This window comes from Eleginops maclovinus, chromosome 7 (genome assembly GCF_036324505.1).
Source record: "Eleginops maclovinus isolate JMC-PN-2008 ecotype Puerto Natales chromosome 7, JC_Emac_rtc_rv5, whole genome shotgun sequence".
NCBI lineage: Eukaryota > Metazoa > Chordata > Actinopteri > Perciformes > Eleginopidae > Eleginops > Eleginops maclovinus.
In genome coordinates this window covers 14,132,963-14,145,500 of record NC_086355.1, presented here as the reverse complement: position 1 = coordinate 14,145,500, position 12,538 = coordinate 14,132,963, and the positions used below count along the sequence as shown (strand labels likewise).

The window sequence follows — 12,538 nt, the reverse complement described above, 5'->3', positions numbered from 1 at the left end:
GTTGGTGTTTTATTTCCCTGCCAGATATTTTTGTCTGGTATGAGTGTGTATGACAGTTGGACTGCTTTATCGAAATCTGATTTTAAAAACTGATACGTATATGCATTTTTACAGGTGAGACATAAATAATGCTTTCAAAATGTTTAGTTTTGATCAAATAACATCTGTAATGTATGTGTTTGTGCATTGAACTCTGTTTACCTCTATCTGTGTGACTAAATTAAGTTCCTGTGGGCTGTTTGAAAGTTAAGTAAGCTCACGGATAACAATGACAAAAGAGACATCACGAGACGAGACATGACCGAAAATGCTTGATATGTCAGCTATTTATAGGAGGTCAGATTTACACAGTTTTGAGCTTGGTGAATGATTGATAGTGACAGGTCCATTGAGAAGCACGCCCGACGTCTCAGAGAGGTTCCTTGGCAAAGGTATTCACACATAAGCCTTGCAGCTGTTACATATTCATTTCATTCTATAACACCCACACCATAGGTAAACAATTCAATAAAATCCTGCATCGCAAGCTGCTTTGATGACTTGAAATACTCAACAACGCTGAAATTAGCATCCGATACAGAGCTTCCGATTCGGCAGTCAAGGGGAAAGTTAAGGGATATTTAATTTACAGCACTGATCGACCAACCCTCCGTTTCTTGGACCTCTCAAATCGCTGCATAGCCAATTTATTTGGACTAGATAATCCCAGAGAGTCTAAACATTCTTTATGACACCGCTTTGGATTGGACTCCTTTTTTCGCATCTAGACCACATTAGACCAGGTCCTGAACGAAAACCAATACTCATCAAATCTGGGCTGGATTATCACAGAGAGGCTAAATATTCTTTATAATATGCTTTCAGATTTGTGAAACCTTTATTCTATTTGTGAAAATGTTTAAAAGGGAGATTTCACTGCTTTTTTCACATCTAGACTACATTAGATCTGGTCCTGATCTAAAACCACTATACCTAGACTCATCAAATCTGGACTAGATTATCCCAGAGAGGCTTTAGTCTATTTGTGAAGATGCAAAAAAAGGGAAATGTTGCTGCTTTTTTCACATCTAGACCACAGTAGACAAGGTCCTGATCTAAAACCACTATAGCCTACTTGTCAAATATGGACTATATCCCAGACAGGCTAAGTATTCTTACAATCTCAGGTTTGTGAAAACGTTATTCTATTTCTGAAAATGCAAACAAGGGAGATTTCACTGCTTTAAAATATATAGACCACATTGGACCAGGTCCTGATATGTAAAGCACGAACTGCAGCCGAACTGTCCGCAGATTGCCTGCAGACAGACAGAATTCTGACTTTAAAGTCTGTAATGTAAAAAAATATTTTCTTTTTTTCATGTGGCCCTAATCCTCTTCCGTAGAATCCAGATTTATTTATTGAAATCATTTAATTTATCTATTTTTGAATCAATGTGTAGTGGCATGGCCACTAGGCAATGCCTCCCCGCAAACTCGGCCTATGGGGTCTGTTCGGCTGCAGTCTTTCATTTTATTTTGAAAGAACAATTTGAAGAGTGCTTTACATAGTTAATATATTAGGACCTGGTTCAATGTGGTCTTAACATTTTTTTAAAGCTGTAAAATCTCCCTTTTTTGCATTTTCACAAATAGAATAAAGTTTTCACAAATCCAAAACCGTGTTATAAAGAATGTGAGACTCTCTGGGACAATCTAGTCCAGATTTGAGGAGTCTAGGTAGAGTGGTTTTAGATCAGGACCAGGTCTAATGTGGTCTGGATGTGGGGAAAAAAGCAGCGGAATCTCCCTTTTTTGCCATTTCACAAAAAGAATAAAGCTTTCACCAATGTTCTTCAAAATCTCGTTTTCAAAAGTGGAGAAGAAAATAAGAGGAATCCTGAGTAGGCCTAAGGTACAAATCACAAATAATCCAAACTTTGTTTAAGCAAGTAATTGAATAACCAACTGTGTTGCATACCGTATCCTATAAGTGTGTATAATACAAAGTACACTTATAATACAATAGCATGATAGTTTATGAGTTCATGTTTAGATGACTGGTTTGAATTCATCAGCATCAGGAAAATGAAGCAGTTTCTAAATTCACTTATTTGTGTGAGCTCCAATAATAGGTCATGGGATTTATTGGACATGAGCTGTGAATAATTCATTTGTAGAGCAGTTTTCCTTCTCACCTTATTTAATTTATAAAATAATTTTCGGCAGTTAAGGAGGATTGCATAAGTAGTTCACTAGAAAACGGAAAAATAAATAGAGAGCTTCTTCAGGGTTGCCAACTCTCACGCATCTGGCGTGCTTTCACTATCAATTTGCTCTCACGCCTCCCAAACTATTCTCACGCCAAAAACAAGATGAACCGGCGTTCGTTTTTGGTTGGCTATTTACAGTTTTGAGTTGACAGCCGCTCAAACCGTCGATCCACTCCCTCCCTTCCCACCACTCTTAACAACGATGACAGGCAGCAGAACAGTCCTTTCATCAGTCGACGGGGAATTTTACTGAAGGGAGGGTGGGTTTGCACGGTGCAAAGTGATATCGGTGAATATGTTTGAAAACATGATTAGAGTACGATAACCTATTCTATAAAAGCCACATATATATAGGCTAAGGTCCTGCTACGGACAGGATAGCAGTCATCTAGTGTGCATATGTGTAATTAAACCCATGACATCAACATCTCACTCCAGCCAGTAACCTAAAGTTGGCAACCCTGGTTTATTTCTAATTTGTAATAACGTGCGCTTTTACTTGCTCTACAACATTACGATAAATGTGTGTGTGCGCTCATAAACCAGACATTACTGTAAAGTAAGGATTGGTCAATGGACTGCGCTTCCTGTGGCTTCAGCTGAGTAGGAAATGTGTCGTTTTTGTAGTTCTATGAATGAGTGTATTGTTCAGATATGAGGTGAGTCTACAGGCAGGTTTATCGTTGCTTTTTTTTTTTTAGAACAACAGACCTTGCATGCATTGTGACTGAACTACCGTAAAATAGCTTAATTTTGAACCCGACTTAATGATGCATCAGTCTAATGTCGAAGGCTTTGATTCGAAGTCATTGCAGACTAATAACACTTTTCTCCAGCTAATTAATGCTTACAATTATAAACTTACACACTGCTGTCCCATCAGCAATCACGATATAGGACTGACATTCTGGGAGAAGTCATTAAGGGAAGTATGCAAACGGGTTAAATGAAAGTACGATTTAACCTTATGTTTTGTCGTTTAAGAGCAACTGTCAAGCTAGAGGAAATAGGCGAAAAACGTTATTTCCACTGCAGTAAGGTATGTTTTACTAGGTGGAAACCATGATGGGAAACATCAATACATTTAGATTACTGTTTGAATTCAAACAAAGCCACACCAGTAATATAACCTCATATGTATTTGGAGTCTCAGATAACTACAGAATAATTTAAGTATAATAACTTAACTCAATTGGAAAACTTTCCCATGCGTTTATACAAAATAGAAAGTGAATGAAAAGACCTGTATCCTACTTTTCCAGTGCTGTTATAATATCTGCTGTGGATTGTGAGTCAGTTGGTCACATGTCTTGTCTATTGAAAAGACAATAAAAAAAAAGTCATTATTTTTGTTAAATAAATTCATGATGCATCGGTATCCAAAAAAGTGGGACACATAAGACCTATTTATCCTACTTTGTTTTGTTTTTTTGTATACTGTACATTTCAATAATATTGGAAAGTGAACACAGATGGGTTGAAAAAGATCATTGGTTTGGCCATTTGAATGGTAGGTCCCCTAGTAAAATACTGTGGTCCTTTGACTACCTGTCTTTGAAACTGAGACGTCGCTGCAGCCACTCAATGTCTGTTGAACTAAAACCAACTTCAACATGGTATTGTTGCTGGCAGGTCACAGTCGGATAAAGCTGGATTTTAGATGATTGATTCAATGGCTTTTCAACCTTTTTGCTGATTATTAGTTGAGAATCGATGAACTGGCTGTTAGGTTCAGCCATAATACCTTTAATTTTCCTCCCTAAGGTCCCCTGTATTGGCACATTTTCTATTCTACCTTGTCCTGGCAGCAGGGGACGAGATAGACAGGAAGCCCAACTTTGTCATGATGATGGTTGACGACCTTGGCATCGGGGACATTGGATGCTACGGTAATGACACCATCAGGTAATTCCAACTTGATTTAATGGTTCTCTTGCCTTTCTTGTTTTGTTCGTTTATTGTCTTCTTTTATTGTCTTTTATTATCTGATTTTATTTATTGTTGTCACTGCCTGTTGCAACCGTCAGTACCACTTTGTTGCAAGAACATTTTCATTTCAGAGATAACAACTACATCTTATCTTATCGCATCATTTAGAAGGCCAAGGTCTGTTTTTCGTCTAACTCTTACAGTATATGCTGCCTGGAATTGAATGTTTATTCATTTAATTATTTAGTAGTCTCTGTTCTACCTATTAACTTGACCTATTTACACCTGTGCCTGTAGGACTCCTAACATAGACCAACTTGCTTCTGAAGGAGTAAAGCTGACTCAGCACATTGCAGCAGCTCCTCTTTGCACCCCGAGCCGGGCCGCTTTTATGACGGGGCGCTATGCACTCAGATCAGGTAACTGATAATCCAACACATATTAGCAAATGCAAATGGGAGCAACCTGGGCATATTTGTGCAGCAATTTTCGACAATACATTTCACATTTATGTATTTCTTCCCATGTGTTTGTCTGCTCACTATAGGACTGGGAAGCACCGGCTATGTGCAGGTGCTGCTGTTCCTTGGAGGTTCAGGGGGACTTCCACCCAGTGAGACCACCTTCGCTAAGAGGCTCCAGCAGCAAGGATACACCACCGGCTTAGTGGGTTAGAAAAAATATTGTGATCAATTATTCTTTGGTTCTCATCCTAATATGTTATATAATAAACGCTTTAGCTGGTAAGACTTTCCTAATCATCTAGCCACTTGAAGGGGGTCATCAGTACAGAATGGCCTCTGCTTGGTTAATCAAAGTGTGTATGCATAGAATATTGAGTGTGTGCTTGACCTGTCTTGGTCTTCTACTTTTGTGTGATTTAGAGAGTATAGGAACAATGTCTAATCTTTTCTCACTTGCACATACGGAGGCAATTTGAGAGGGTGTTAGGTTCAACAACTTAACAAGCCAGGTGTAGCACACATATGGTTTTGCATTTGGCATATACTGTACATGGTTTTTTGGTATTGTGGCTGTTCGAATTTAAAATGCTGCCTTATACATTTGTTTGGAGTGTCGACTACTTCATCCATCTCTTTTTCTCTCTGTGTCTCTGCAGGTAAGTGGCACTTGGGTGTTAACTGTAAACAAAGAGGGGACCACTGCCACCATCCGAACCAACATGGCTTCAGCTACTTCTACGGCCTGCCCTTCACTCTGTTCAATGACTGTGTGTCTGGAGAGGGGAGTGATGTCTTGGCAGACTTCCAGCATGCACTCCGAAGTCTGACCATGTTTCTTGGAGTTGGTCTTTTGACACTGGTGGGTGCTTTTCTCAGTTGGTTAGTTTCAAGTTATCTCCTTTAGAAAATGATCACAAATGTAAATCTGAAATGACTGAATAAGTAAAAAATGGATAAGCTAGGATACGTATTGGTTGTCAGATAAACAGGAGGAAATTGGAAAACAAAGAGTTGCTGTGCCCTTTACCCTTAAGCAAAATAGCTCTTTCGTAATCACTTAGACAACGGTTTAAAAAATACAGTGGGAACAACGGAGACAATTGTGGTAACGACACGTCAGTTGGAAACCTGTTTTTAAAAAAATGAACCACAGTGAGGTCTCAGCGATGGTAGGTACCTGTATGATTAATAGGAAGTAGCTGTGCTGCAGGTAGAGCAATCGGCTTGAAAAGAGGAAAACTAAACCAATATAAAACACAGAACTAGTTTCAGCAGGAAGACAGAAGTCTATTAAACTATTTTCAGATGTAAATAGTGTACAGAATCTGTGAACAAAGGACACAATGTTATTCTTGTTCACTCATGAAAATCAGTGACTTAGTTTGTGACGTCATCTAGTGGCAACATTGCAAAATTGCAGATCCAGACATGAATACAAAGGGTCATGGTATTACACAATTCCATGTTCGATGCAACACAGTTCAACAGCCCTGAAAATAATCCTGCTATAGTGAAGATGACAATGTTTGCTATTGGTAGAGAAAATGTCAGAGAGATGTTTATTTAGTAACAACAGTTTTGTTCATAATTAAAGAGGTTTTAGTTTGTGTTAATGTTTGAATGGGTTCTAACTGGCCATATGCTTCCCCTTCCCAAACTGCAAAAGTTTAAACAATGTTCATTTCTCATACATATTTTTATACAATTCATATTTTTGATTTCAAAATGGATTGTTAAGGGTTTTAAGTACATTTATTAATGTCATTGGAGTGCCTTAACCCAGGCAGTTGTATTCATATTGTTCCTTGATTACAATGGTTTAATTTATTGTGTGTTTCTAAGCACACTGGGTGTTTGCCTGTGGGATGTTTTTGCAGGTGTGTGTCTACATGTGTGGCCTTCTGGAACTCAGCCTGTGGCTATTGGTAGCACTTTTTTTTGCCAGTATCCTAGCAACCTCTGTGTGGTATATGCCCTTTAAACTCCTGCCAACTTGGAACTGCATCCTCATGAGGGACCAAGAAGTGATCGAACAGCCAATGACAGTGGAGACACTGCCCCAGAGGCTGCTGGGAGAAGCACAACACTTTATAAAGAGGTATGTATTGACTGTTTTGTTTTTTTTACACATTTTTTTTACCAGAAACAGAAAATGGCATTGTATGTGGGGTTGACTTTAAATATACTACAGTGCCAATATTCATCATTATAATGTAACATGTCAGTGTTCTAAGAATAAGATACTGTATATCGGGGCTACACAAGCCACACTATTGGTGGTATTCACTGACAATTAAAAAGATGAAGAAGTTCTCATTCATCATAATTGACCCTCAAAACATCTCTCTTCTTATGTTCAGGAATGTTGATCATCCATTCCTCCTGTTCTTCTCATTGGCCCATATCCACACGCCACTCTTCAAAACCCCAGCCTTTGCCGGTAAAAGTCGCCATGGTCGCTACGGTGATAACATTGAAGAAGTGGACTGGATAATCGGTGGGTAATATTTTGCTCAGGTGTTTAACCTTTGACCTAGTTCATAATTTTCTCCTTCTCCTGTCTCTATTCCCATGGCATAGTTCTTTGGCCTTGGGGTTGGCCTGTATTCTCCCTTAAGGAGTGGCAGCTTGGGTGCTTTGTTGATGCCAGTTTCTGACCGAGCACAAGCTGAGATAGTTTTATTGTTTAGGGACATCTAGAAGCCCTTCTTATCTGGAACGTAGGTTCCCCGGCGTACATTCATGTGCGACCTTAGTTAGATTTAGGATCTAACATACTTGTTTAGTCTCACTGAAGAGGAAAGTTGATTATCGGACTGCAGAAGAGATCTTCAGAACTGGTCGGGCCACCGCTCTGTCAACTCTTGGCTGCAGCAAATGTCTTGTCAATTCTCCGGCAGTTAACTTTATAATAAACCTTCAGTGTTTGCCATCAAAGTTCCAGCTCTCCCGTGTCTCTCTGATTCTCGTCTCCATTGCTCCAGAAGTTCCCATTACATATTGCATTGGCACTCTGAGATTCCCTTGGAATGAAGAGTGCATTACAAATTAAATTTATTATTATTATTATTATTATTATTATTATATTGGCCATTGGTAAAAATGATATAATTGCTTCTAATGTGACGGTGGCAAACCAGACTGATTGGCTGTCATCTACCTAGTGTAACATTTTACAAAGGCACAAAGATCCCATCATTACTAGGTTCTTTACATTATAATGACCACTATAAATGATCAAAACTACTGAAATTAAGACAGAATTGTCCTTTAAACCATCAGGAAAGTCAGAGAAATCATGTTGTCTATGGGGTTTGCCCTTTGTATCCTTTGCTAATGCTATATTAATATATTTTCTAGGTAAAATTACAGAGACGGTGGACTCCCTCAGCCTGACCAACAATACCCTGATGTACTTTACATCCGACCATGGTGGACACCTCGAGGATGCTGATCCCATAACAGGACAGAAAGGAGGCTGGAACGGCATCTATAAAGGTACATATCCTCTTACACATCCTATTGTCACTTAATTAGCCTTTTCGATGTTGACAACCACATTTTAAACATTATTTACAGCATAGAAAGTTGTATTTCTGACCAAAAATCAATGGTGAAATTCTCGACTTGGGGAGAAACATTATTATTGCTAAATGATAAAGCATATACCTTTGATAATGTGGCTTGTATCTTGGTTGAAAGGCCATTATATTTTCAGCAGTAGGTATCATTCTTAATGCATTCATGCAAAAATAGGGAGATTTTATGTTGTGTAATTTCTCTTAATTACTTACCTATAGGTGGGAAAGCTATGGGAGGATGGGAGGGAGGGATCAGGGTGCCTGGTATTTTCCGCTGGCCTGGCAGACTGGATGCAGGACGTGTGGTGGACGAACCCACAAGCCTCATGGACGTGTATCCAACACTGAAATATTTGGCCAAGGACACTCAACCAGACAGGTGAAGTTTATGTCTGCCTTCTTTACATTGTGTGGGCCATATTTGTTTCTTCCAGAGTTGTATTGTGGGAAAGGTTAATGCTTCTGTATAAGTTAAAAAAAACAATAGTACACCAAAGCACTGTTTACAGTTACAAAAAGAGTGGAGACAGGACCACACAATTACTCCTAACATGAGCATAATAATTTAGGTGTTTAGGAGCCACATAATTACAGTGGTGGATTAAAGATTACCTTGTTACCTGTAAACAACTACAGGTAGACACTGATTTTGCTTATTTTTCCAGCATTGTAGGTGACATATGTACAATCTACTTTTTATTCTAACTTATTTACATATTATTGATGCTGTAATAACAAGCATTTTTGTTTTCCTTTTCTCAGTTTTCTTGATAGTTATAATATGATCAATATACTCTCTCTTTTGATTCCAATTATATTTCATCCTTCCCCTCTTACCTGCTTTTTATTTTTCTCCTCCCCCTCCCAGACAATCAGACGGCTATAATCTCATGCCACTATTGGAGGGGAAGGTAGAGCGATCAGAGCACGAATTCCTCTTCCACTACTGTGGAGTCAATCTGAACGCAGTACGCTGGCACCCAGCTGGAAGTAAGTTCACACAGAGATGCATTCAATAAGGTAGCAGAGTGATGGACGTTTTATTCTGCAATTAAAGGTCCCCTATTATACACTTTAAAATATATATATATATATATATATATATATATATATTATAGGTCTCAGGTATATACAAAACATGTCTCTGAAGTGTTAGGATTGAAACCAAACACATCATGCATTGTAGCATGCCATAAACCCCTCTGTTTCAGCCCTGTTTCAAAAGTGTCGGTTCTGTTGAATGCAAATGAGCTTCTGATGCTGCTGGCAACGCCCCTCTACGAGATGATTGGTTTTTAAAAACACAATAGTGATCCTAGAGGAGATTCAGGTGATGAGGTGGGCGGGTGTTACCTTGGTTGGTTATTGGCTAATGGTAGCAGTCCCCAAAAAAACATTGTGACATCACAAAGTGGCCAAAAGCTGAGCAGCTCATTCTCTGACAGGTTTTTATATGAATGGATCAGGACAAAATGAGGGAGAAGCTCTTTTCCTGAAACTCTCTGAATCTCTTAACAAAGGAGACAGATATTTATGTATTAAAGACATGAAAAACTAGATTTTGCAAAATAGCTGACCTTTAAAGTTTCCTTTGTTGATGCCACACTTAAATCAAACATCTTCAGGCAATAAAAAATAGAATACCACAGAAACAAGCTGGAATTAAAACATTTCTTACATCTTAGTACTCAGACTACATTTAAAGGGAAAATGCATCAACCTATTTTCACAATAAAACTGTATCTGTTCAGCGGTATCTAAATTATGACTCACTAGAAATCCAAATTGAAATAACGTCTTGTTTCTCATTGCATATAAATATATAGCTGTCATGTCAAATAACTACGCTGGATGCCGGAAGAACAGCAGTTTATGCAGCTGTTAATAAGACTTTATCAGTCAATATCACACCTACTGAGGAGTTTTTTTGATCAACACTGATTAGATATAACAAAAAAGATGGCTGATTTTCTCATAAAGGTTATGTATGAAACTGTTATTACAATATGTGTGATGTCATATTGGGCTTTAACGTCACAGTACAGTACATTTTGTTACAAGCACGAGTTCCCATCTTCTGTTGTGTGTTTCCAACCAGGTGACTCCATCTTCAAGGTGCACTTTTTCACTCCCAACTTTTCTCCCCCTGGAGCCGGTGGATGCTACGACACTAAGGTATGTCTTTGTCATGGAGATCATGTGACGCACCACAACCCACCACTGCTGTACGACCTTTTCCACGACCCTTCAGAGTCAAGCCCACTGACCCCAGACACTGAGCCACGATACGTTGAAATCCTGGAGCAGACCGCCAAAGCTGTGGAGAGACATCAAAATACCCTCACACACCAGCAGGTGTCTGGTGATACTCATTCAGAATCCAATTCAGAGGAACACAACATTCAAAATCAGATGACATGGGAAAAGATTCTGTGGAGACCCTGGCTTCAGCCCTGCTGTGGGACTTTTCCATTCTGCGGCTGCAAAGAGGACACAAAGCAAATTTAAGAGGAAAACTCCACCAGGCTCTCAAAATGTTGCAAAAAAAAAACAAAAAAAAAAAAACTTGGCTTTAGTGTTGCTCCTCTAAATTCTATTCATGAATATATCTAGATGCTATTTAGAAATGTTAGAGATATTACATAACAAGGTTTTGCCTAACATAAAAAAAAAAGTGATTGCACTATGCAATTATTTGTCACCCAAAATGTTTTGAAAATGTATTGAAACAGAAGAATAAGTATTACATTGAGTGCACATTGCAATAGAGTAGCCAAAATAAATGATGCATCTTTGCATACACGGATAGGAAGTCATTAATTAACTGAACTATCTGTGCTCTTATTTCTTAGTGTAAGGGACATAAATTCAGTAACTTTGTGACATAATACAATTGTATTAAAATTGCATTACTTGTTAAATATTATTTGAGTGTATATTTTTCCCTATATTCGATCCGCTTTGTTTCTGTCTCTCTCTGAACAAGGACTAAGAAAATAGGGTAATATTACTCACAAAGGTAGTTTAGACCGTGTGCCATTAGAGGGCAGAGTGAGACTGTGTTTGAGAGGGAGCCATAGTGGGGAGGGGTGGAGTGGTGTGAGGTTGAGGGTAAGATTGTAGCTCAGTACTCTCAAGGCAGGCTTTAAAGCTCTGTTCAATCACTTAATATCAGGATGATTTGCATTTTTAATAAAAAGGTTACATTGTCTGACCACTAGATGAGCACTATGTGAAGCATATAATGTTTTGATATTTCTGTATAAGTATAATATGTCATCAGTAGTGATTAGCTGGAGGTTAAAAAAGGAATTCCTCTCGTGCATTTTGGTTTGTTTTTAGCTCTAGCCATCAAAACAATACCTCCCAGTAGTGCTCTTCTAAAGAAATTTCCTTTTCCCTCCCTTTAGCTTCACCATAAAATTCTCCCTTGTCACTTCTCCCTTCCTATTCATCCAAATCGTTTTGGTAACAATACTTTTTGATATTGGCAAAGGGATTTTCCTTTATTTCACTCCCCTTCAGGAATGTCAAAAGCACAAGGTCAGCCTCAAAGCGGCATCACTCAAAGACACTGAAGCAGGGTAGTTGTTGTCCACCAGGGTGTTCTAGTTCAACCACAAGGACATCCTGTAGCTCCACAGATCTTTAAAAATGAAATAGTTTAAAGACTGCTTGAATTTCTCTATCAACAGTGTCATTATCGTTGATTAACATCATCCTCAGCTCTCACACTGGTCTCCCTACAGCAGTGTCTGGCTGTCAAAACATCAAAGTTAGCTAGCTTACAATTGTTCTTCTTCCTCCCCTTCTCTGTTTCCTCTTCCTCCATCTCCTCAAACTGTTTTTTTCATCTCCTACTCCTTCTGGTCATCCCTTCATCCTCCCTCCAGAAACCTCACCCCCATCTGCACGTGAGGAAGGGTATGTCATCATTATTATCATCACTGTAATTGTTGCCATCACAGTCATAGTATTTACCCCTCTCCCTCCAGCAGAGCTTGTACATCAAACACTCCGCAAGTTCATTACAGTAGCCACTCCATTATATCTCTAACAGTAAATCATGCAGCGGACCATACATAATGACATTTGGCTGTACGTCAAAGTTAATGATGGCTATGGGATAGAATGTTACTGGCTGTACATCATGTCACACAAACACACTCCCACGCACATTACCATGTGCACACGTAACAACACAGAATCTTGCAGGTGTGCACGGACATAGATGCTCATGCACGGTTGTGCATACACATGCACACAGTATATCATGATGTTTTGAACAGATCAGTGGCTTTTTGTAAAGGTG

At 38.8% G+C, this 12,538-nt stretch overlaps 1 protein-coding gene across 2 annotated transcripts; it reads left to right on the top strand.

Annotated features, from left to right (window-relative positions):
* The first annotated feature begins 2,802 nt into the window (after nt 1-2,802).
* Nucleotides 2,803-10,925, top strand: arsh (arylsulfatase H). 2 transcript variants are annotated; one of them, XM_063888755.1, is made up of 11 exons: nt 2,803-2,911; nt 4,017-4,157; nt 4,479-4,600; nt 4,729-4,851; nt 5,302-5,504; nt 6,523-6,743; nt 7,006-7,142; nt 8,006-8,143; nt 8,446-8,605; nt 9,095-9,216; nt 10,325-10,925. In XM_063888755.1, exons 1-11 carry the CDS (start codon nt 2,907-2,909, stop codon nt 10,732-10,734), a joined length of 1,782 nt encoding a protein of 593 aa, XP_063744825.1. In that variant the 5' UTR covers nt 2,803-2,906; the 3' UTR covers nt 10,735-10,925. The 2 variants fall into 2 exon arrangements, with proteins under 2 accessions (XP_063744825.1, XP_063744826.1); XM_063888756.1 differs by lacking the exon at nt 2,803-2,911 and having other exon boundaries at nt 4,018-4,141.
* Nucleotides 10,926-12,538: the final 1,613 nt, after the last annotated feature.

Bases quoted from the DNA above. Each gene is read 5' to 3' on its own strand.
- arsh (XM_063888755.1), top strand. The intron at 4,158-4,478 runs GTAATTCCAACT...CTGTGCCTGTAG, and splicing joins TACGGTAATGACACCATCAG to GACTCCTAACATAGACCAAC. The intron at 9,217-10,324 runs GTAAGTTCACAC...GTTTCCAACCAG, and splicing joins ACGCTGGCACCCAGCTGGAA to GTGACTCCATCTTCAAGGTG.